We start from the raw sequence: 24541 nt of genomic DNA, 5'->3' as shown, positions 1-24541 counted from the left end.
CAGACCAACACGGCTACCTACCTGTAACTAGAACAGTGTAGCTGTTGGCCTCCATCTGTCTTGAGAGACAGCCCAGGGCCCCTATCCACACGGCCAAGGCTTGCGCCCCAGGGAGGTCACTTTGGTGCTGCTATTGCAGTGGCTTGACTTCAGGCCTGGAGGCGCACTTCATTGTCTCTGGAGACAGACAGGTGCCAACAATCTGCTTATGTATTTATTACTGCTAGATTGTACTCTCTATAAAGATTTGAGGAGTGAGGTTATTACCCCTCTACTACTACCCAAACCAGGTCGCTCAAGCACTGCTACTGTGTCTTTCTCCTGGTAGATCAAGATAACCAGGCGACAGCAAAAACTGCAATTTTTTTTAGCAGGGGCAATTAGAATAAGATCTATTATTTGATTAACTTTCTAACATTCCTCAGCTTAGGGGAAAAAAAATCAAAAGAAAGCCTATTGGTTCACATGTTTTATCTGTGGGTATCAAAAGATCATGTATCAGTTCTGTCATTTGTATTGATGTAGACCTCCAGGATGTATTTTGTATACCTAACTATTTAGTTCTATCCCCAGTATATTTTTTCTCATTGCTGTGGCTAGTGGCTAATGAAAATAAAGTTTCTATCTATGCATGCTTTTATTAGTTCTTTTAAAAGGGACCAGGGCAGCAAACAGCCAAATGTAACAACAATGTTAATACAGTATAATGAAAATACAATACAAATAAAAAAATAAAGTAAATATATATTTAAAATTTTAATAACAATGTAAAACATTTTAAAGGATCTAAAAACAACGAATAAAGGTCTAAAACATTTAAAAGACAAATGCATATAACCACAGCTCTTAATTTCATGATTGCCAGGAACAATATATTTCAGCCAGCCAGTACTGGATCTTGCCATTTAACCCAAATTGTGTTCCTATGTTCACTCTCTGTAGGTAATTGCAACTTCAATGCACTGTGGATTTGATCTGGGGAATCAGTTTGGGAGGAAATTATGCATGGAGTCATAGATCTCCTGCGTAGCATCTAGTTTGGCCCTCTCACATGACTCTGCCATTGCGTTTCAAATATACAAACATCCTTTCCTAGTATTTATCATTCTTACCTAGCTTTTTCAGAGCTGGCCAGAAAAGACTCTGTACTTCTAGCAGAAGCAGTTAGTTTTAGAGGGGAGGAGAGATCGCCCTTTATAAAGGCACCAAGTGCATTCTTCATATGAAGTAGCACTATGTTCCGTCATTCAGAACAAACATATTAGTTTCCTGGTTCCCCCCACTTTCTTTGTCACACACATGCCATAAAGGGTGTGACTTTGTATGCAAAGTGAGAAGGTTGCAACAGTAGAGTCAATTCCAAGAGAGCAGAGACAGACCATAGAGAAGGAAATGTCTCAAGCAATCCATACAGGCCATAACTGGGCTGAATATCAGGTGTGGTCGACTGTTAATCATTACTCAATGTGAATCCATTGAAATCACAAAAAGGTCTGAAAACGAGACCCTGCTTGTTCTCCTGGACTTCTTTGGTGGCTTTCAATACCAGGACTGGCCCGGGACATATTGCAGCGTGAGGGAAAGGAGAAGATGGTACCTTATCCCATGGGCAGAAACTAACTGGACAGACACTTGAATCTTACTCAATAATGGTGATGGGGAAGTATCCTTGACTTTTTACAAGGGCAGCAGGCTAGCTTATGAGGTTTAGGCAGTGCTTGATTGATAAAAGTGTCATGGCTGCGAATGGGAAATGCACCTGGAAGACAAAATGTACTGAGGAATTATTGGTCTGACATGGAGCCCTTTCTGCCTCTGTTCCTCCCCCACCCCTCTATGGAATGCCATTACAGTGGTACCTCGGTTTAAGTACACAATTGGTTCTGGAAGTCTGTACTTAACCTGAAGCGAACTTTCCCAATGAAAGTAATGGAAATTGGATTAATCCGTTCCAGACGGGTCCGTGGAGTACTCAACCTGAAGCCTTCTTCTTCTTCTTCTTCTTCTTCTTCTTCTTCTTCTTCGTCTTCGTCTTCGTCTTCGTCTTCGTCTTCGTCTTCTTTTATACCCCACCCATCTGGCTGGGTTTCCCCCGCCACTCTGGGCAGCTTCCAACAAATACCAAAATACAGTACATTAAAATATCACAGATTAAAAACCTCCCTAAACAGGGCTGCCTTTAGGTGTTTTCTAAATGTCAGGTAGTTTTTTTATCTCATTGACCTCCGATGGGAGGGCGTTCCACAGGGCGGGCACCACCACCAAGAAGGCCCTCTGCCTGGTTCCCTGTAGCTTTGCTTCTCGCAATGAGGGAACCGCCAGAAGGCCCTCGGCACTGGATCTCAGTGTCCGGGCTGAACAATGGGGGTGGAGACGCTCCTTCAGATATATAGGACCGAGGCCATTTAGGGCTTTAAAGGTCAGCACCAACACTTTGAATTGTGCTCGGAAATGTACTGGGAGCCAATGTAGGTCTCTTAGGACCGGTGTTATGTGGTCTCGGCGGCCGCTCCCAGTCACCAGTCTAGCTGCCGCATTCTGGATTAATTGCAGTTTCCGGGTCACCTTCAAAGGTAGCCCCACGTAGAGCGCATTGCAGTAGTCCAAGCGGGAGATAACTAGAGCATGCACCACTCTGGTGAGACAGTCTGTGGGCAGGTAGGGTCTCAGCCTGTGTACCAGATGGGAGCTGGTAGACCGCCGCCCTGTCTACTTAACCCGAAGTATGAGTGTAATTGGTTCTGGAAGTCCGTACTTAACCTGAAGCGTACTTAACCTGAAGCAAACTTTCCCATTGAAAGTAATGGAAAGTGGATTAATCAGTTCCAGACAGGTCTGTGGAGTACTTAAACTGAAAGTACTCAAACCGATACGTACTTAAACCGAGGTATGACTGTATGTATGGAAGTGAGAGCTGTACCATAAAGATGGCTGATCGCTGAAGAATTGAATTATGGTGCTGGAGGAGACTCTTGAGAGTCCCATGGAAGAAGATCAAACCTATCCATTTTGAAGGAAATCAGCCCTGAGTGCTCACTGGAAGGACAGATCGTGAAGCTGAGGCTCCAATACTTTGGCCACCTCATGAGAAGAGAAGACTCCCTGGAAAAGACCCTGATGTTGGGAAAGATGGAGGGCACAAGGAGAAGGGGACGACAGAGGACGAGATGGTTGGACAGTGTTCTCGAAGCTACGAACATGAGTTTGACCAAAATGCGGGAGGCAGTGGAAGACAGGAGTGCCTGGTGTGCTCTGGTCCATGGGGTCACGAAGAGTCGGACACGACTAAACGACTAATCGACTAAACAACAACAACAAGAAATGACTGTATGAATGTTTTGAGAACAGTCTTAAATGTTTTGCGAATATTGGGAGGAGGTGAAGTCCTCCCCAGCCCCCCACAGCTGCCTTATCAGTTGTGGAGGATAGTGCTATTGGAGGTTACCACCCACCCACTTCCGCTGCACCTTCTGCTTGTGTGGTGGCACCTCAGCAAAACCTCATCTTACTGTTTATAGCAGAATATTTCCCTGGTGGCAGACAACAAGAACAGTAGTCATAGTCAAGAGCTTCTTTATTGCTTGACAGGTTGCACAAGCATTTCTATTATAAATATATACAAACTATTTACATGCTTTCCATATCTCTTCAGCACAGTATAAAGTGTGTGTGCTTTCTTCGCGCCTCAAATTGCAAACTCATAGCTCCTCCTTTTAACTTCATCTTCAGCTGACTCCAATTAAGATGGCACTCCCACACATTGAAGAAACTTTAAAGGAACCTTATCTGTTTCTTTAAAGAATGTATACCTAACAAGTGCTGGGTACCTTCTTACATGTTTGACATGTTTTGAGAAAGTGAGGCACTGGGAGGGGGTGGCTAAGGGATGATTTGCATGTCACTAGTCTTGGAAGCCACACAGGCTATCTATAAAATCGGACAGCTTGGGCAGTTTCTTTTTTTTTAATAATAATTTTTATTAATTTTTGTAAAGACAAAACATACAAAACATACAAAATAAGCTCAGTCCCTTCATTTTCCCTCCACCCACAAGACCACTTCTGCCACCAGTGATACCCATGGGCATTGGGAAACAAAGGGGTCCATTTTAAGCTGGGTTTGACCTCCCCCCTCCCTCCTCCCCCCTCATCCCTCCCTGCCACTGAGAGGACAGAGGCGGAGGATCTCTGAGGTTTGGTTTATCCCCCAGCTAATTCTTCAATGTATCACTTTACTTAACAACAAAACAACAGATAGGAAAAAAAAGAAAAAAAACAAGAAAAAAGAAAAAGGAAAAGGAAAAAATATAAATTCCGTATCTTATTCTCATAACAGTTTGTTTGCGGCTTCCCCGATTCTCTTCCTCCTGGATTTCCTAACTTCTTCAATTGATTATGGTGGGTTTTCTATTCTAATTCAAAATCTTATTCTTATCATATTAACTTAATCCTCCTCCTTCTTCATGCTGCCCCCCTCCGAGTCCCCTCCTGCCACTAGGGTAACCCGAGGGGTTCAGCAGTCAAAAGGTTCCATTTTTGTGTCTGGGTTTCCTTCCACCCCTCCCTCTCCCCTCAAAACACCCCCTGCCACTGGGTGCAAAGAGTAAAAAGAGGGAGCCAGGCAGTTCTCTACCCAAACATCTGTCTGGTCACCAAGAATATTAAAAACAAACTCTAACATATTTCCTCAGCCATTCTTCTGCTCCCTCCAGAAAACTCTTAACCCTAAACTTTTAAAACTCTCTCCTTCCCCCCTCCCAATGTCCCTTCCCCCAATTGGATCAGCATATCCTTTAGCAGGCCAAGATCAGAAACCGTCATTCATCCACCAGAAAAGTAACCTTAAACTAAAGTTTTCACCCCACACCAGTTCTTTCCCACTTCCACTTCCAGGCCTTTGCTCCCCCCTCTTCCTGCCTATCCCCCCCCTCACTAACTCCACTCCACATTTCAATCCCTCCAGGATTTTCATTTCCATCAATCTTCTCTTCACTTTGCTTCTCCTTGTCGGCCTCGTCTCCTTGTTCAAATCTTTGTTTTTCATCATCCAACACATTTTTTTTGGTCCCAATCAGTCTCCAAATTATCAAATTGTTGCTCCTCACACACAGTCTCAGTCTCAAAATTGTCCTCTAAATCTTGATGTTGCACCTCATTCTCCATTGCTGTTGGATTCAAACATTGCCGTTCCTTGTAAATATCTTCCCATATTTGTAGATAGTTCAGCACAGCCTCCTGGAAGGCTCGAGAAAACTTTGTTTTCATACTTCACTTAACCACAGGCAGACCAGAGATAAGGGCCAAAGGGTACTGGAAAGTTCCTCTCTACCACGTTGTCGGCTCCATCTTGGCTGATCTTCTCCTTTGTCTAGCTTCATCACAGTTCAAATTTAAATTCCCATTAAATTACTTCTGAATCCTCTTCAATCGGTTTTTATAATCCACAACAATAAAATCGATTTTCTTAATCCTTTTAGCAATTTGACAGCTTTTGACAGCTGTCAAAACGTCTTCCCCCTTGTTACTGCTGAACCTCAAGGGGTATCGACACCGGGGGCTGGGAAGGTTTTGAAAAGTCTTTCTTTCTCTCGGGTCCACAATCTAGAAAAAACTTTTCTCCCTTCGGCTTGAGGATATTTAATGCGCCTCCCGATTGACCATTTGGAAGAGATCGGCTTCCGTTGTTTTGAAATCTCTTCCTATCTTCAAAATTGAAATTTTTAAAGTCCAAATAAAAATTTGACTTACTTTGTAAACGTCTTTTATTTTCTTGGAAGAATCCGCCGCTTGCAGGCTGAGGACTCGGAGCTTCACTTCAAGGAGGTAAGATGAGACCCAAAAATGGCTCCCGTGACTCCACTCCGCTGGCTCTCGATTGCTCTACGGAGCTCTCGGGCAGCGGAGGAATCGCGTTTGGAGCAGGCAGCTGGGTGCTATGTCACCGGGACTCTCTACCCGGTGTTTTTTCGGGGAGTCCGCTCGCTCTGCGGACTTCCCCCCTTCCACGAATCCAGGGACTTCGGAGCGCGAAGTCCCTGCATCCTACTTCACCAGCGCGACGGACCGGAAGCCCAGCTTGGGCAGTTTCTTTGAAGCTCATGCACGGACTGATCGGCTGCAGGGCCGTGCAAACCGAGGCTACCTGGGGGAGTCGCTTTGCCGCTTCTTGAGGGCTTCCAAGTGGCAGGTGGAAGTGCTTGCTTGGTACATTGCTTGCTGTTTTAGAATAAAATCTTTAATCTTCTCACTCACTTGTGAATTTTGTATTGCTTCTGAATCTCATTTTAAAAGAACCACCTTGCCTTCAGCAAGACAGGCTGCCAGCACAAAATGGCTGCCATGGGCAGGCAGGAAGGAAAGGGAATAATAATAATAATAATAATAATAATAATAATAATAATAATATATTTACACCCCACCCATCTGGCTGGAATGGTTCACAATACCAGTGAATAAAGGTAAAGGTAAAGGGACCCCTGACTATTAGGTCTAGTCGTGACCGACTCTGGGGTTGTGGCACTCATCTCGCATTATTGGCCGAGGGAGCCAGCGTACAGCTTCCGGGTCATGTGGCCAGCATGCCAAAGCCGCTTCTGGCGAACCAGAGCAGCACACGAAAACACAGTTTACCTTCCCGCTGTAGCGATACCTATTTATCTACTTGCACTTTGACGTGCTTTCGAACTGCTAGGTTGGCAGGAGCTGGGACTGAACAACGTCGCGGGGATTCGAACCACCGACCGTCTGATTGGCAAGCCCTAGGCTCAGTGGTTTAACCCACAGCACTCACAAAAAAGCACCAGGGCTTTTTTTTTTTGCAGCTGAAACTCACAATAACTCAGTTCCACCACCTCTCAAGGGAGGAGTTCATGGTGAGTTTCAGCACCTCTTTTTCTAGAAAAATAGCACAGGGTAGGACAGAAGATTAAGCATGCGCAGCAGTGGGGGCTGGGGACTAATGAGATAGGAGGCAGGGAGCCCAAACAGTCTGTGGAGCCTGAGTCAATGACTAACAGAGCCAACTAATTCTAAAGTTGTCCTCTGCTCTCTGCTGAGTTCTATAGGAGGAAGAGGAAGCTGAGAGCCAGTGACACCCCATGGACTGGTTGGAAGCAAAATGATAGGCATATGTGGGCTTCCTGAGGGCAGATTGAGGTTGGTGGGGCAATGGCCCATTTGGCCTAAAGGACCAGCATCCACTGAGCTCTAGCCACCCCACACCCATCTTACTCTGCCATGAGTACTTATTCCCAGATAAGTCAAAGTAGGATTGCAGTGTTATTCAACCAAGAAAAAGAATACACATGCACACAGCTTACACTCTGCAGAACAACTAATAGCCTTTCTTCGACCATTAGCCGTATTTGCATAGGTTTTTTGAGTGAGTAAATATGTATAAATAAATAATCAGCTTCAGCAACACCGGACAAAAGCTTTATTGATACTTTTGTACTGTATACTCAGTATGGCAAACAGGAAGAAAAATTAATCTAGTCTCTGTTTGGTAGAGCAAAGAAATTGAAAGGAGGATAATGCTGCACTTATGGTTCACTTCAGTGCATGACTGAACCCTACTTTTCTACGGGAGTATCCAAATCAGTAACTCAATTAAAGGGCAGCAATCAAAATTTAACAAATCAATCAATAATTAGAGGATTCCTCAAGAGTGCAGAAATATATTGATTGATCGGACCCTTCATGGAAAGGTCCCACGATGGCTTACAACAACAATACAGAGATACAATATTAAAGTCAGTTAAAGCTATTAACAATCAGAAGAACAAGGTGGGTCCTGAAAATATATTTAGGTATCAGAGGCCAGGGCAAAGAGGTACATCTTTAGTGTATGAATTGTATGTGCAAATTGTGAACTTGGTGGCATCAAGACTATCAGTGAAATAGACTAACCACAGACAAAGTAGGGATTTTTACATACCTCCGAGAATCCCCCACTAAGCAGATAATTGTATGCATATGAAAATAAAAAGGCAGTATACTCCACCCCAAGGGACGTGGGTGGCGCTGCAGTCTAAACCACAGAGCCTAGGGCTTGCAGATCGGAAGGTCGGCGGTTTGAATCCCCATGACGGGGTGAGCTCCCGTTGTTTGGTCCCAGGTCATGCCCACCTCGCAGTTCAAAAGCATGCAGTGCAAGTAGATAAATAGGTACCGCTCCGGTGGGAAGGTAAACGGTGTTTCCGCGTGCTGCTCTGGTTCGCCAGAAGTGGCTTAGTCATGCTGGCTACATGAACCGGAAGCTGTCTGCAGACAAACGCCAGCTCCCTCAGCCTATAGAGTGAGATGAGCGCGCAACCCCAGAGTCATCTGCGACTGGACCTAATGGTCAGGGGTACCTTTACCTTTACCTTTATATTCCACCCCAAAGCAAAACAGCCAGTTACTTTCTTTCACATTCTCCTTTCCTTCTTTTGGTATTTCTCTCTCTAACAATTGATACTCAGCTTTATTGCAAGGGCTGGTAATATGCCCACTTGCCAGCCCAACATAAAGGAGTATGCCACAAACAACTGAGATCAATCACACAGGAATGGATTTGATGTGTAATATACAATGTATAGGAAATAGTAAAATACAAATATGCTTCCTTTTTCTTTTTATTTACATTAATGTGTAATTTTTACAATAAAACCTCAACAAGGAGGCGCTATGCTTACAAGTAACACTGAGAAGAAATCCCAAGGATATCCTTATTTTGAAACAGTCACACTCACTCTATGCATTTAAAGCACTCTTCCGCCATTTTAACAGTACAGTCATACCTTGGTTTAAGTACGCTTCGGTTTGAGTACTTTCAGCTTAAGTACTCCACAGACCTGTCTGGAACGGATTATTCCACTTTCCATTACTTTCAATGGGAAAGTTCGCTTCAGGTTAAGTACAGACTTCCGGAACCAATTGTGTACTTAACCCAAGGTATCACTGTAATGGAGAATCCTGGGAACCATAGCTTGGTAAGGGGACTGGGGAATGTAGTTTTGTGATGTCAGCAACGTTAATAAACTACAGTTCTCTCTGTACTTGAGGAAGAACCCATATCTGTTAAAGTGGTATAAGAGTGTCTCAAACATGTGGTGTGGATGTGCCCAGAAAACTACTCAATGTCCATTTCCCAATGAATTTAACAGTCTTCTTTTTAGACAGGCATCTTAAAAGTGTCAGTTTACTCCTTAAGGTGATGTTCCACATTCTCCTAAACTGTGGATTCCCAAACTGTGGCCTGTGGACCAAAAGTGGGCTATGAGATATTTTGAATGCTCTCTAGGGTATGATGTAGAAAGTGCCAAAAGAAGGTACTTCCTCAAAGATATGTGTGCGCACCCCCCACCACAGAAAGTTGGTCCAATTGCTCATTTTAATAATCCCGGGTATTTCTGGGTACTTCTTTCAACATGTTCAGCAAAGCAAAATATACAGCAACTGTATATACAGAGCAATAGCAAGAAAACATTCACAAATATTTATGAATACCATATAACAATTCTTTGATCAAGTACAAACAAGCAGAAGTATAAAATTATCTGAATTAACATTATAACGTTGAACTGAAGATAAATTACAACCTGGCTATTCCGGGCGCCATATTTATTGGTGGCTTCTTACCACATCGCTTAACTCTTTCAACAGATTTAAAGAATATTGAGCTTTGCATCTAAAAGGTCTTAGGTTCAATCAGGGGCAGCAGAAGGGGTGTGTGGTGGGGGTGGGCCGCCCTGGGTGTCACCACTGGTTTTTTTTGTGTGATAAAATGCCAGGGGGCAATCAACACAGGGCCTGCAGCATGCCCGAGCCGCATGTCTCTCCTGGGAGTGACACGGTGGCTTGGATGCCCACAGGCTCTGTGCTGCCCCAAACAGTATGCCCGCCTCCTCCCTCTCGGCTGTAGGGCAGCTGAGGGGGAGGAGGCAGGCAGACTCCTCGGAGGCCCCATGGAGCATGCTGTCCTGGCTGGCCCTGCCCCGTGGGCGGCTGACCCCAACCCCCACGGGTGGCTGGCCCTGCAGGGCACACGTGCCACCCCAGTCGCCCGATTGGCTTGCTCCACCGCTGGGTTCAATTCCCAGCATCTCCCCGTAGGGCTGGGAAAGGCTCCTGTTAGAACCTTGGAGAGCTACTGCCAGGCAGGGTATAAAATCCTAAACTAGATGAACTGATAGTCTGCTTTGCTATAAGGCGAGGGTGGCCTGTGTTCCTGTTATGCCCCCAAACCAGACCCCGTGGTTGAATAAGTTGTCAGAGCATATAGGACTTAAATCACTACTGATCAGTAAAGCAATTTAAATGCAGCTGTACCCAAATTCCACATCGTTAGTAGATAGCCTGGAGGCAGAGAGAGGAGCATCTCATAGAAGGGTCAAAGCAAAAAACACTAGGAGAAGTATCACAGCAGGGGAATTCTGTTCTCTGCCATTCACCCCACCATTCCCACGCATCGCAAAGGTCATACTGGGTATATGCTGGGAGATCCAAGTGGCATAAAAAGGGACTGAAGAATAGACACCAGGGAGACCAGGGCGGCCACAGCCTATCCCCCAGCTCACGACCCCAGCCAGGACCCAATGTCCATCATATGGGCAAGCCAAGGGTCCCCCAGAGTCACCCTGTGGAAAGAGAGATAGGAGTCAGTCCATGGTTACAGGAAGCAGGTTTGGGAGACTGGTTTCAAAACAGATTATGCTTATTTCCTTTACAGATCTGGTCCTGTCCTCATGTATAGTTCAGCTAGATTAAGGTAGTGAAGAAATGGCTAAGGTATGGAGGAGAAACTATGCATAAGGCTGAAACGACCAAATATGAATTTTCCAAAACAATATGGGAACTGAAACCCAGCTATCTGTTGAAATCCACACATATCTGAATTTTGTGATTCAGTTCTCCAACTAAACAATGTTAACAAAGATGCATATATTATTAAAATATTGCTTGCACAGGCATGTATATTAGTCAAAGCTGCATATGAAATTGCGCTTATTGGGAGAAATTCACATTAAAATGTTGAAAGCTGAAATCGACAGATCCTTCTATCCCTGGTCCAGACTTTCAGTTTCAGTTTAATGAATATATAATGCAGCCTTGTAAAGAAGTCTTCAAATGTTACTGGCCTGCAAAAATGTATGTTAGCTTGCTGTGGGCTTGCAAAAATGTATGCTTGCTGCGGGCCAGGAGAGGAGAGACAAACAGCTCAGTCCTTATCGCAGCAGCCCACTGCATTTTAATGCAGGGCCTGGAGCATGGAGATTGCCTCCTCCAGCAGACCTCTTGGCTTCTATGGTGGACATAGATTAGAGATGGAGCACCCTGTCTCTCCTCTGCCAGCCTGCTCACTAGCTTGCATGTAATGCCTTGCCACCTATGTCTAGAGGGCCGGCTCTAGGGGTAGTCTGGGTGGTGTGGGGCGCCGGCCTGGTAGGGGGGCGCCGCACGGCGGAGCGGCACGGGAACCGTGCTGCAAGCTACGGCCACCCACCAGCCACAGCAAGAAACGGAGCGGGGCGGGGGCACCGGAGCAATCTCCGCACCACGGCGCCAGGGCGCCCGACATGCTTGAGACGGCCCTGTATGTCTACCACCCCACTGCTAAAACATTTCATTTTTATGTCATGTCTATTTAAGAGTGAGTAGGCCTGTACTCATCTTCTGAGAAGGCTACGTTTCTGAACTGCTGGCCCTGTGAATAAAACCAAGACAAAGGATGGAAAAATCTGTGGCCTCCCAGCTGTTGTTGGACTCCAACTCCCATCAGCCCCAGCCAGCAGAGCCAATGATCGGGGGGGATGACAATGTCTGGAGGGCCACAGGTTCTCCATACCTGAGCTAGACCTTTGGAGCCCGTCCCCTCCTTTACTGGGGTGCTGCTGTCCACCACAGCCAACCACAATTATGGAGCATCCTACCTGGCAGGAATCTTTGCCACCTTCTTGGTAGCCAGCACAGATCATACCAGGGCCGACTGGATTATAGAGTGGTGGTTCACGTTGGGCAGCATTGAAGAGAGAATTGCATTTTTCTCGGTCTATGAGTGGCACTTTCACTTCCTGGAGGGTTAGTGGGGGTGGCAATGCCACTGTAAGAGGAAGCAAATGTATCATTAGGGATGTGATCAGGTGGATAGCCACCCATCCCAATTATATCTCTTACCCCAATGTATACTCTAATAGCTGCCTATTTTACATTGTCCATTCTGCAAGAGGAAGGCAAAAGCAAATAGTGACTGTGTCCATCTCCCCTGACCACTGGTTTCTGAGATTTCACAAAGCACTGCCCAGACATGTGCGAAACTTTACAGCATTAAGAGAAAGAAACCTGCATTTTAACATCAATTCCTGATAAAAAACCAGGGACAATAATAAGATATGATTAAGTGGCCAGCTGATTGCCTTTTCCTTCCTCTCTGCTTATAGAATTGTATAAGAGGGTTCACTTTCACCATCTACTGGTGAGAAAAGCGGCAGCACTGTTAGCTTCCAGACTGTTGTGAAACTCTAACTTGGAGAACGAGGAACTTGTGACCCTCTGGAAGTTGTTCAACTATAACTTCCACCATCCCTTACCCTTGGCTCCATCTGTTTTCCAAGGGGAGAAGGTGTGCTGGAAAGTTACATGCTTGGATTTCAGACCTTGCCTCCTCATCTGTCCTATTATTCAGCTGTAGTTACTTTGTGGTTAATAAAAGCAGCAATGAGTCTTGAAGCACATTTATCCTATATAATAATTTGCAAGTTGTCCCTGCGTCCAAGCTGTCCCGTGTGTCCCTGGGTCACTGCGCATGTGCCCCAGCGACACAGGGATTGGACAGCAGAGACTGCACGCGCGCACTCTCTCCCCCCCCCTGCCTCCTCCAACCGCCGCTCCTGGCCAGAACGTCAGGGAAGCGAGGGTGGAGGCCGGCGGAGACCTCCTCCTCACAACCCTCCCTGGCCCGTGAGAGGAGCGGCAGGAGGCCATGAAGCAGCGGCGACGAAGTAGGGGTTTGTGTCCCGCGTCCTTCCTGTCGGCGGCTGCGGGAGAGGAAGGAAGGAGGAGAAAGCAGCGCTTTCTCCTCCTTCGTTCCTGTCCTGCCGGCGACAACAAGGACAGGTCCCAGGGTTCGGAGAAGCGCTGCGCAAGCGCTTCTCCGAACCCTGGGATGTCTCCTTGCTGTCGGCGGCTGCGGGAGAGGAACGGAGGAGAAGAAAGCAGCGCTTTCTCCTTCTTCATTCCTGTCCTCCTGCCGCCGACAGTAAGGACAGGTCCCAGGGTTCGGAGAAGCGCTGCGCAAGCGCTTCTCCGAACCCCAGGATGTCTCCTTGCTGTCGGCGGCTGGGAGAGAGGAACGGAGGAGGAGAAAGCAGCGCTTTCTCCTCCTCCGTTCCTGTCCCCCTGCCGCCGACAGCAAGGACAGGTCCCAGGGTTCGGAGAAGCGCTGCACAAGCGCTTCTCCGAACCCCAGGATGTCTCCTTGCTGTCGGCGGCTGGGAGAGAGGAACGGAGGAGGAGAAAGCAGCACTTTCTCCTCCTCCGTTCCTGTCCCCCTGCCGCCGACAGCAAGGACAGGTCCCAGGGTTCGGAGAAGCGCTGCACAAGCGCTTCTCCGAACCCCAGGATGTCTCCTTGCTGTCGGCGGCTGGGAGAGAGGAACGGAGGAGGAGAAAGCAGCGCTTTCTCCTCCTCCGTTCCTGTCCCCCTGCCGCCGACAGTAAGGACAGGTCCCAGGGTTCGGAGAAGCGCTGCGCAAGCGCTTCTCCAAACCCCAGGATGTCTCCTTGCTGTCGGCGGCTGGGAGAGAGGAACGGAGGAGGAGAAAGCAGCGCTTTCTCCTCCTCCGTTCCTGTCCCCCTGCCGCCGACAGCAAGGACAGGTCCCAGGGTTCGGAGAAGCGCTGCGCAAGCGCTTCTCCAAACCCCAGGATGTTCTAGCGCCCGTTATTGAACGGGCTGAAATACACTAGTTGTGGCATAAGCTTCTGTGGACAATTCCACAAAAGCTTATGTCATAAATATATTTGCTAGTTTTCAAAGTGCTGTACAGTACTTCTCTCTCTCTCTCTCTCTCTCTCTCTCTCTCTCTCTCTCTCTCTCTCTCTCTCTCTCTCTCTCTCTGTGTGTGTGTGTGTGTGTGTGTGTGTTGCAACAAAGTAACATGATTACACTATCAAAAGGCACTCTGTCTCACAGACATTCTTTCTAATGCATGGCTCTGAAGGCCATTTTTCTACCATTACAAGGCAGCCCAGAAGTTGAGCTCTGGCCTGGCCTGGCTCAAATTCAGGCCTGTAGATACCACCCCACTGCTGCAATGCCATACCCTCCCACATGTTGAGTCCTAAAACTGGGATACGTGTCTTCCCAGATGTGCTCCTGTGCGAGTCACGTGACCTGTGTGAGATCACAGAGCCCAAAAGACATGTTTTATAAAGGGCTGTACTGTCACACAATAGCCTGACAGCCCAAAATGCATGTTTTGGGGCACTGCATGATATCATGGACCTGAAAAAGCACTTCTTTCATGGAGAGATCATGGCGCGAAATCGTGCAAGATTACGGCACCCAAAATGTGCTCTCGCAGGAAAAAACAGGAAGTACTGGTTTTTCCCAGGACACTTGTTGGGTATGTAATGACTGCACCAGATAACATAGCGGTGGTCGGTGTGAGTTGCATTCTCTGCTTAGCTCCCTTTACTGCCTTCCTGTTCACTCTCAGGTCAGGTCCAGCACAAACTCTTTGTCTTCATCATCAAAGTAATCCATGGTCTTGTCTTGCTTTTGATCTCTCTCTCCTCATACCCAGCCTGAGGCCCTAACTATTCATGGTTTGCAGGTACAGTGGTACCTCGGTTTAAATACACAATTGGTTCCGGAAGTCGGTACTTAACCTGAAGCAAACTTTCCCATTGAAAGTAATGGAAAGTGGATTAATCCGTTCCAGACGGTCCGCGGAGTACTTAAACTGAAAGTATGCAAACCAAAGCGTACTTAAACCGAGGTATGACTGTATTTATAACCCTTGGGGTAGGATCTTTTCACAGTGGCCCCATGTCTCTGCAATACTTCACCATCTAAGATCCATTAGGGCTCAACACTGGGCTGATTGGAGGTTGTGAATCCCTCCAGATGTTGGGGAATATAACTCCCATCAGCCCAAGACATTATTGTCAATGGTCAAGGATGATGGGAATTACAGTGCACAATTCCTAGCTGCAAACCATACCCGCCTGGCTGCAAATCATACCCACCTCCACCCTCCAGCATTTCAACCACATCATCCAGCATCTTCCACCTGAGGCAGCTTGCCCTATAAAAGTGCAGTGTACATTGCTGGCATGAAAGTAAACAGAGCCTGAAGGAGAACCCCCAAAAGCACCTCTCCATCTCCTCACCTCCAGGTTGAATCTCTCCCCATCCAGTCACAACACAGCTTTCTTCCATTGAGAACTGTACAGAGGCCTCTGGCAAGCAGATGGGGCGAATGTAGGCAGTGAAACTCACAGGGGACTTCAGCTCTACTAAAGCAATATCCCCTCTGGGGGGGGGGGTGTCATAGCTGTCATAGCTGGGATGGAGGATAATCCGTTGGATATCAGATGTTACTGTGTTACTTGAAGTGTTCAGGAGCTGATAGGCACCCAGCACCACAACATAATGCTTAGTTTGCATCTTAAAGCTGTAAGTGAAAAAACATGAGCAAAATGCAACAAGATCTTTGCCAAAGTGGTTTCCAAGAGGTGAGTGCCCTTAGACCTTGTAATTCAGTCTCATGTCAACATGTCTAGTTTAAAGGGGAGACTAGGGCCATAGCAACCCAGTGGAGAAAATGCCATATCTCTTTCCAAGCAGAAGATCCCAGGTTGGCCCTTCCATGTCTCCAGACAAGTTATTGGCACCCATTCATTTTTGCTTTCCCTCTGGTTTTTTTTTTTTATAAATTGTGCATAAGCACAAGTTCTTGCCATTTCTTGCAACTAGCTTATAGGGTAGGGATGGAGGACCTTTGGCCCTCCAGATGCTGGACTTAAACTCACAACGTCTCTGGTCACAGAGCACATGGGATGGGGCTGATGGGAGTAGGAAGCCAGCAATATCTGCAGGGCCGTTGGTTTACATCCCTGACCATTGGCAAGTCACCTTGCTCTCTTTACCACCAAGAGGGAGCTACTGGCACCATTTCTGATGTGTTTTGTTATTTCAGTCCCCTCCCAAAGCAGGTGGTCAGCAGACATCAGGTGACACAATAGTACAAAAGTGGAGATGAGCGCCACACCCCATAGTCGAATTTGACTGGATTTTACCTTTTACCTTTAATGGCATTCAACTTGAGCCTATAAAGTTTGTGATTTGAGTCTGGCTCTGGAGTTTGAACAATTTACTGCTCAGGCATAGACAGAACTACTCTGTGCATGCCTGTCTCCATTTGCATGTTTTAAAATATGCAGTACACATCCAGAGCTGCATGGCTTGAAAGTAGCCTATTGTACAAAGGTGAGAGCTGCTGCTGTTGCTCCACTGACATTTGTCTCTGGCCCCAACCACTTCCAGGCTGAAAAAGATCCACCCAGCCCTACTCTATAACTTCTGCCAGCTATCTGCTTCCTTTAACTTTATTATTCATTGCTCTGCCAGGCTCTGCTTTGGCAAGGCCAAGGCACTGAGTTGCTGTTAGGCCAGCCATGGGCAGTCATTCTGAGCCAATGGGCACATTGGGAATGTTGAGAAAGTGTTTAGGTGCTAGTCACAAAATGGCTGCTCTGGGCTGTGAGGTACAAAACAAAATGGCTGCCACATCTGTAAGAGATGCTATTTGCTGATACCTTTTGTGGATGCCATAGGGCGTACTGGCAGGGACACTGGTGCCTGTGGGTGTCACATTGATGCCTTCTGTGTTAGGCATAAAATATTAGTTTGGCCTTGCAGCTGCCTCTAGGATGAAACTGAACGATGCCTTCACAGCCAAGTACACCAGAAACTTACTTAGGGAAGCAGTGAGCTGCAGACAGGACCCACTTCTCGGCTATGAGGGCGCCTCCACAAATATGTTTGCCCTGATAGAAAATGCTGACTTGCCAGGGCCATGACAACCCATCAGAGGGAGCTGGTCGGCCCCCAATAATTCGTTGAGCTTGCGCTTCACAAACTGTGGAAGAAGGAAAGAAGGTTTAAAAAGATAGGTCGCAATAACACCAGCACTGAAGCACACCCAGAAACAATCAAACATAAAAAAGCCTTGTCTGAAACAAAAAAAAACAAATATTTGTATGTGATCTTTTAAAGAACATTTCTAGTTATTGATAATGGTTTCCAGCCAATCAAATTTAGAGCCATAATGCCTCTAACTGCAGCTAGGCTGGCTCACCATATATTGAAGCAATTGAAGCAATATTCAGTTTATTTATTTATTAAGTATACTTTTAAATCTGCCTGGAGGCTCCTGTTTAACAATAGGTCTGCATGATCATTAGGTTTGTAGCAGCCCTATAATTTGATGAGACTCCCCTTTGGTTCAGCCCATCCATGAGCCTGAAATTTTGAGTAGGAAGGTCAAAATATACAGGGGTTCCTACCTGCTTCAGAACTGGCAGCATCTGTAGAAAACAAAAATGAAGGGAAAACATTTCAGTTTTTCATATCAGAGACACTGAAGCACAAATACTGAAAAATAGGTGCCTATGTAAGAGAAAGAGGAAGAGGCTCAGGTTACAATCTCTTACTAATGTTTTTTTTAATAAAAAGAATACAGCTCTGTATTGTGACACATATGCTATGAGTATATTTTCCTAGCTAGACTGGTAGAGCTTATTGCAGGGCTTAATTTGAACAGAGACTTATCGGGACTTTAGCTCTGGAGCATGCTTCTAATACCAAGACTCTATCCTGAAGTATTTTATATAAGTAAGTAAGTAAGTAAGTAAGTAAGTAAGTAAGTAAGTGTTTTGAATAGTTATCAAATGTCAGCCTCGTGTGGTACATACTAGGGGTCAATAGCCCTCAACTCATTTACCTGAGGTCCCACCTCCCAGCCCACCATTTTCCTCTGTGCCACAGGACTAAATCTGATCTGCTTCCTCAGATACAGTGGAAGGATGTGATCCTATGGCCAATGTTGAAATAAAATTTAGTTGCCACTTCAGTTGGTTTCTTTATGTGGAATAAGGAGGGGGCACCATCTTGTTCTTTGCCTCAGGTGGTTACATGTCTTGGGCCAACCTTGGCCCAGTGAAGGCTAATTGTCTGTTGCCAAGTACTACTATGAGCCAAAAAAACCCCCCTTCCACACACATATATACATCAATTCAGCTTTAACACAGTGAAAGATGGGCCAGAACAACTAGAACATTAATGAAAACAGAGAATTGGATTTCAAATCCTGTTAGTCCAATTTGTCAAAGAGGCAAGGCAAATGAGCACACCTTAGAGTAGAAGGAGGTGGGGGAGTGAGGACCAGCTTTGGTTAAGCAATCCTGTCATTTTTCAACCAAGAATCGCTATCCAGGTTCACAAGTAATGCGAAACGAGTTAAGCCAACAACAAACCACAATTTGCTAACAAACCATAGTTAGTAAACCATAGTTTAACATTACATGGGGACGCAGGTGGCGCTGTGGGTTAAAACACAGAGCCTAGAGCTTGCCGATCAGAAGGTTCGAATCCCTGTGACTGGGTGAGCTCCCGTGGCTCGCTCCCTGCTCCTGCCAACCTAGCAGTTCAAAAGCACCTCAAAGTGCAAGTAGATAAATAGGTTCTGCTCTGGCGGGAAGGTAAACGGCATTTCCATGCGCTGCTCTGGTTCCCTCGGCCAGTAAAGCAAGATGAACGCCACAACCCCAGAGTCGTCCGCAACTGGACCTAACGGTCAGGGGTGCCTTTACATTTACCTTTAACATTACACGAGAACAAGGCCACTATCTGCTGCCATACATTTGTCTCCTTAGCGGAAAGGAATATGAGTTCCACTTGAAAGCCCAGTGTGTGAGAAGCTCCTTTGTTTGCACTTATAAACCATGCACCTCCTTTTTTAGCTTAATGGATCTCCCACTCCCATTTTAACTCCCCTGAGAAGCAACTGATTCTCTCATCCTCAATTACCTTCCCTCCATTGTCTCTCCACATCCTAGGGATTGGGGTCCCTTCAGCCCCCCCATAAAATATTGAGGGGGCCACCTCGCTTCCCAAGTTGAGGGGCATTGCCATTCAAATGGTGTCTGTGCACTGAGTCTTGTGATTGATTATGCAGGGCGGGGCTTACCCGGGTCCCCAATATTTTCAAGTTGGCACCCCTGCCCCATGCCATCACTCACCTTGTAGCAGCACAGGCAGTAGAAGCAGCCACACAGCTAACGAGAAGGGCACCATTGACACGGCGGTCGCTGCTTCTGTAATCCTGCTCTGAAGTGGACCCTGAGTGGTTCTGCTCCAAATCCAAGCAACAAATCCTCTGCTTCTGTCTCAATTCTTTTGTTATCTGTAATATTAATGTAATATCAATGGCAAAATGTAATATCAATGGCAAAAAAAGTATTTCCCCTGCATCCTCTTGATATCAGCAGGATGGCAAATCCTTGATCTCCCCTTGTATCCGGGATCTTCTATCTTCACCAGATGTTGTGTTGCTAGACTTGCTGGTATAGCTCAGGTGACAGCACAGCAGGATGATGATGTTGACGACATTGTTCCAGTTATGGTTGATTATGATAATACTTATTTAGTGTTATCAATATGCACGACAATTTTACAAAGTGCAAGGCGGCATGTTTCTACCCCATGGAACCTACAGGGTGGCATTCAATTTTATGCTGGCAAATTTAAGTTGTGCAATTAAAGTGGATTTGGAGGCCTTGTACAAAGAGTCACTTCCTTCCCAAAACTGAGCCTTTTTGCAGTAAGGAATGCAATGGGATAACATTTTCCTGGTGATAAAGAAAGTAACAGGATAGAAATGCCCTGGGAATGCAACATTGTCTAACCTCCCCAGAAACAAATTTAGAATGCATGCTTAATAAGTAGCAGGTGTCATTTAATCTCCTCCTCACAAACTTTGTTCAGATATATCAGGATGAATGCTCAAATAAACAGGTTGCCTCTGAAAGTGAGTTTACCTGGGGAGGAACGTGAACACTCAAAGATTACAAAGCTAGCAACTCACTATAAAACTGTTAATATCCCCAAAGGCAAAAGCTAGAGGCACTGTTTTTTCAAGGGTAGATACAAGGAAAGAGAGTTGCCAGCCCTTTGCTTAAAGCAGAAGATACTCCTCCCCCCCCCCAGCTGCAGTAGAGCCCATGATCCATATCTTAACACTCCTCTGACCATAAGAGCAATAAAGCTCTATGGAACTGCTTTACAACCCCTTTCTTGGCTGTGGAGCAAGTCTGTGGTTTAATACACAATCCGAAGATGTTGTTTCACCTTTATACAAATAGTTTTTTGGCTCACGCTTTGAAGTGGTAGGAGTTGATTCTGGAATTAGTGCACACATCTGTTAAGCACAACCCTGTTGGAACCTCTTAGACTACCCTCCCATTCCTCTGAATGTCCTGCTAGGGCAGGAGTGCTGAAGCTTTGGCCAACCAGATGATGCTGAATAACAACTTCCACCATCCCTGGCCATTGACTGATGGGAGTTGTAGTTCAGCAACATCTGGAGGGCCAAAGACTCTCAACTCCTGTTCTAGGACCTAAGCAGACATTACCTGGGAAACATGGGATTGGATACCCTTGTGTATATTTAATAAATCTATATAGCAGAGATACATTTGACCCTCTCCAGCTAAGAGCAGCTTAGGAAGGGAGGAGTGATTTACAAAGGGGTACCACAGAATGTTAGTGTCGGAAGGGACCGTGATGGTCATGTAGTCTAACCCCCTACTCCAAAGCATAAAGGCTGTCACTCATTCCTGTATGAAACCTCCAGCAAAGAGGAGCCCGATCCCTCCCGAGGAATTCTGCTCCACTGTAGAACAGATCTTACTCTTAAGAAGTTGCAATTTCCACCCATTGGTTCTAGGCTTGTCCTCCTCCTCAGCAGAGAACAAATCTGGTCCAACTTCTGCACGATAACCCTTCAGACATTTGAAGAACACCACCATGGCTCCCCTGAATCTTCTCTTCTCCAGGCTAAACATACCAAGCACTGTCAACCATTCCTCAGGATTTGGTTTCCAAACATCTCACTATCCTCGTTGTTCTCCTCTGGGCACCTGTTCTAGAACTGGTGGAGGGGGAAACGGTTGGGCTCCACCTTCCCACCCATGCAGCAACTGCTTTTAGAAGAAGAAAATGATGTGGGGAGATCCAAGCATAGACCTCCCATGTAATATTAGAATCATAGAATTGTAGAGTTGCAAGGCGCCCCAAGCGTCATCCAGTCCAACCTCCTCCATTGCAGGAATCTCAGCGTAAGAGGGCCATCCAACCTCTGCTTAAAAACCTCAAATGCAGGAGAGTACACCGCCTTCTGAGGGAGTCTGTTCCTCTGTCAGCTCAGCTGCGGAACAACTCTTACTTTGGCCCTTGGTACCATCTCAGAGCTCTACCCATCTCTCATCTTCAAATATACAAGCATCCATTGCTGTTCCTACCTGGTTCTTTCTGGGTCCGTTCAATAAGAGCCGTGTATTTGACAATTTGCTCCTGCTTTTAAAGAGAAAAAAAATCCTCTACACAAATCTCCCCAGTGCATTCTTTCTGTGAGATAGCATTATGTCTTAATCACTCAAAATAAACACATTAGCTTCCTGGTTTCATCAAAGGTTCGATACCATCTTTTGATTTTTAAATTGTTTAAAACAGCTGTCTGTGAAGGCTGTGACTCAACTTGCACAGAGTGATGTTTTTGCGAAGGTAGGATTTGAAAAAGAAGAAGAGAAACTAAGGCGGAATGCCTCTGTGTATACACCATGCCTCCCTTCCCTGAAGGAAAAGACTTTTTAAAAAAAGAGCCCCAAAAGTAGGTTAAATAACCACCTGAGAGTTGAATGGTGTCTACAGAATGTAGATTTTAAATGTGAACGGAATCAAATTTCCTGCCTATTCTGAGTAATAATGCATGTTATATAATGCATCTAGTACTAACCTGCTAGATTCAATACTGTTTACCCCAACAAAACCCCAAATTGAACAGTTTCTATAAATACTAATATGGGAAAATACTCTATTTCGTAAAATATGTATTGGGATATTTTATAAACAAACATTATTCCTTATTATTTTGTTCCTGCTCTGGCTGAAATAGATTGACATACTCTCCATTGAAGCTAGGGGTAATGAAGGCCAGAGGTTCCTAAGTCTTCATATGAAAAGAAATCAGCAGATTTTCTACAGTTTTTATTGCTTGAGGTTCTCAAAGTTCTCAGTTGTGCTTATTGACTTACAATCATTCAATTAAGAGGCAAACATAGATGGGTTAACGGCTGCCCCACATCAATGTGCATAGTGCCCAGAGCTGGTCAAATTATTTTAGCACCAGAGGTAGAAAATTCCATATTTGCCTTAATGCTTTTTAACAACAACAACAACAACAACAACAACAACAACAAAACCCAACGTAAAAGCCCAAGAGATTTGGGAGGCTTTTACTGTACAGTGGTACCTCGGTTTAAGTACACAATTGGTTCCAGAAGTCTGTACTTAACCTGAAGCGAACTTTCCCATTGAAAGTAATGGAAAGTGGATTAATCCGTTCCAGACGGGTCCACGGAGTACTTAAACTGAAAGTACTCAAGCCGAGGCGTACTTAAACTGAGGTATGACTGTATAACTAAAGATACAATCAAACAACAAGCTGTTAGGTCCTTGTCAGCCTTTGAACATAGCAAGGGTCCGGGTGTCACAGTAATATAAAAAAATTAATAGCCTTAGACAGAGACTTTGTCAGGATGGAAACAAGCTGGGAGGTTGATCTACATACCAAGCATGATTTAGCCAGATGGAATAATATGTGGTAAATTCTTCTCTCTGTTTTATCTAAGCTCATATACAGGAAACCATTAAAAAAAAACACTTCTTAATTTTTATTTTATTTTTGTAAATCCTTTTGTAGCCCTTGGGTTTATTATAGCCAAGGGCAATATAAATGTTGTGAAATAATTAAACTACAAACACTGTTTAAAGGTCACCTTACCACGACTGAGATTTCCTGTTTTATCCTGAATCTCTCTTCTCAATGTTTGTGCTGTAGATCCAGGAAAAGCCTATACTACCAGTTATGGTGGGCCAAATTTTGGGACCTGATTTTTCTGAAATTAATTTAATTACAAAACAGTGAGTCTTTTCTGTGGGGTGGCTGGGACGGACTGAATAAAGACTGCTGCGACAATACTCTGGTCCAACACCTTCTAGCTGCAGCACAAATGCTGATAGTTAAAAGTTGGAAATATTTGGAGGGGATTAGCAAAGAGACCTGGTACAGAGAGTTCTTCTTCTTTTTTTAATAGTGATAATGGAAAACAACAACAATAACAACAACAACCACCACCAATAAAAAACCAACCAAAATCCAACCTCTATTAAGAGTCCCACTTTTTGGGGGACTCCTATGATAGCACTGTATGGCTCAACTGCAAGGGAATTGCAGGCAAAAGAAATGGAAAATATGGGGCACATAGCTCATGCCCACACTGTACTTTTAAAGCATGGAGCTCCTGCAAAGGATCATGGGAGCTGGGAATTGTTGCTCTGTGAGCAGTAAACGATAGGTCCCAGAATTCTTTGACGGAAGCCATATGTCTTAAATGTGCTTTAAGAATAGTTTAATGGAAATTTAATACTGAAATTGTCAAGTGCGATGGCTAGTACAGTTCAGCTGATAAAACATACCAGCACAGAGATTAAACTGGTGTGCCTGTAATCTCCTCATTTTCACTGACCTACTTTTTATGGTATTACCTCTTAGTCAGTTGTAAGGAGCCTTACTGTAGAGTCAAGATAATAAGAGTACAGTATTATTATTTTTTTAAAAAACCCTTCAATAGGCGATATATGTATTTTATTTTATTTTTTAAAAAATTGTGACAACATGATGTGTCACTCGCTGGTGTGACTCATTTTTTTTAAAGAAGTCATGCCTGGGAACTTCTGGTTGAGACAGTTTTTCAGAAACCTGCAGCATCTTTCTCGCGCTCACCTTAATGAGGCCAATTCAAGGAATTTATTGAACTTACCTCCAGTTTCCTTGTCCTCTAGGTTTGGGCAAATCTGTACATTTTGGTTTCTGTCAGTTTCTCACTTTTCCAGTATTAAGTTCAGTTCTCCACATTTTTTACATCAGCTTGCATTTTTTTAAAAAATGCCCTCAGGAAAATTCACCAGCATTTTTGTAAGAATTTCTCTTAAAATACATGTTTATATGCAATTTTGCCCAATATACCTGTTGCAAGTTTCTTCTAGTCAATGAAGACAGACATGAGTTCTTTGAGGAAGGTCTTGCTTATTAAGCTGTGCTGCGGCTTCAGTGAGATATTTCTCAAAGACTGAGCCCCAAATATAGGCAGGCGCTCCTTTTTATAGATTGTGACAAACAACATATATATCAGTGCTATAGCAAAATGCATGCATAAG

The 24541-nt window shown here is 45.1% G+C and overlaps 1 protein-coding gene across 5 annotated transcripts; it reads right to left on the bottom strand.

Annotated features, from left to right (window-relative positions):
• Positions 1-8288: 8288 nt before the first annotated feature.
• Positions 8289-24472, bottom strand: LOC118094905 (serine protease 33-like). Of its 5 annotated transcripts, XM_060281572.1 has the most exons (7): positions 24145-24461; positions 19285-19448; positions 17551-17571; positions 16961-17123; positions 15373-15656; positions 11912-12081; positions 8289-10618 (listed from the first exon to the last, which is right to left on the bottom strand). In XM_060281572.1, exons 2-7 carry the CDS (start codon positions 19337-19339, stop codon positions 10361-10363), a joined length of 951 nt encoding a protein of 316 aa, XP_060137555.1. In that variant the 5' UTR covers positions 19340-19448; positions 24145-24461; the 3' UTR covers positions 8289-10360. The 5 variants fall into 5 exon arrangements, with proteins under 5 accessions (XP_060137555.1, XP_060137553.1, XP_060137552.1 ...); XM_060281570.1 differs by lacking the exon at positions 8289-10618 and having other exon boundaries at positions 10629-12081; positions 24351-24472; XM_060281569.1 differs by lacking the exon at positions 8289-10618 and having other exon boundaries at positions 10629-12081; positions 21565-24461.
• Between the last annotated feature and the right edge of the window lie 69 nt (positions 24473-24541).

This window comes from Zootoca vivipara, chromosome 13, assembly GCF_963506605.1.
Source record: "Zootoca vivipara chromosome 13, rZooViv1.1, whole genome shotgun sequence".
Taxonomy (NCBI): domain Eukaryota; kingdom Metazoa; phylum Chordata; class Lepidosauria; order Squamata; family Lacertidae; genus Zootoca; species Zootoca vivipara.
Note: the sequence above shows the minus strand (reverse complement) of the source record. Positions and strands in the feature narration are given on the sequence as shown.

Coding starts and splice junctions, on each gene's coding strand:
- LOC118094905 (XM_060281570.1), bottom strand. CDS start 19,339: ATGGTGCCCTTCTCGTTAGCTGTGTGGCTGCTTCTACTGCCTGTGCTG. Junction 15,657..16,960: donor GCAGCTCACTGCTTCCCTAA/GTAAGTTTCTGG, acceptor TTTCACTTACAG/CTTTAAGATGCAAACTAAGC. Junction 12,082..15,372: donor GGGAGAGATTCAACCTGGAG/GTGAGGAGATGG, acceptor TTCCTCTTACAG/TGGCATTGCCACCCCCACTA.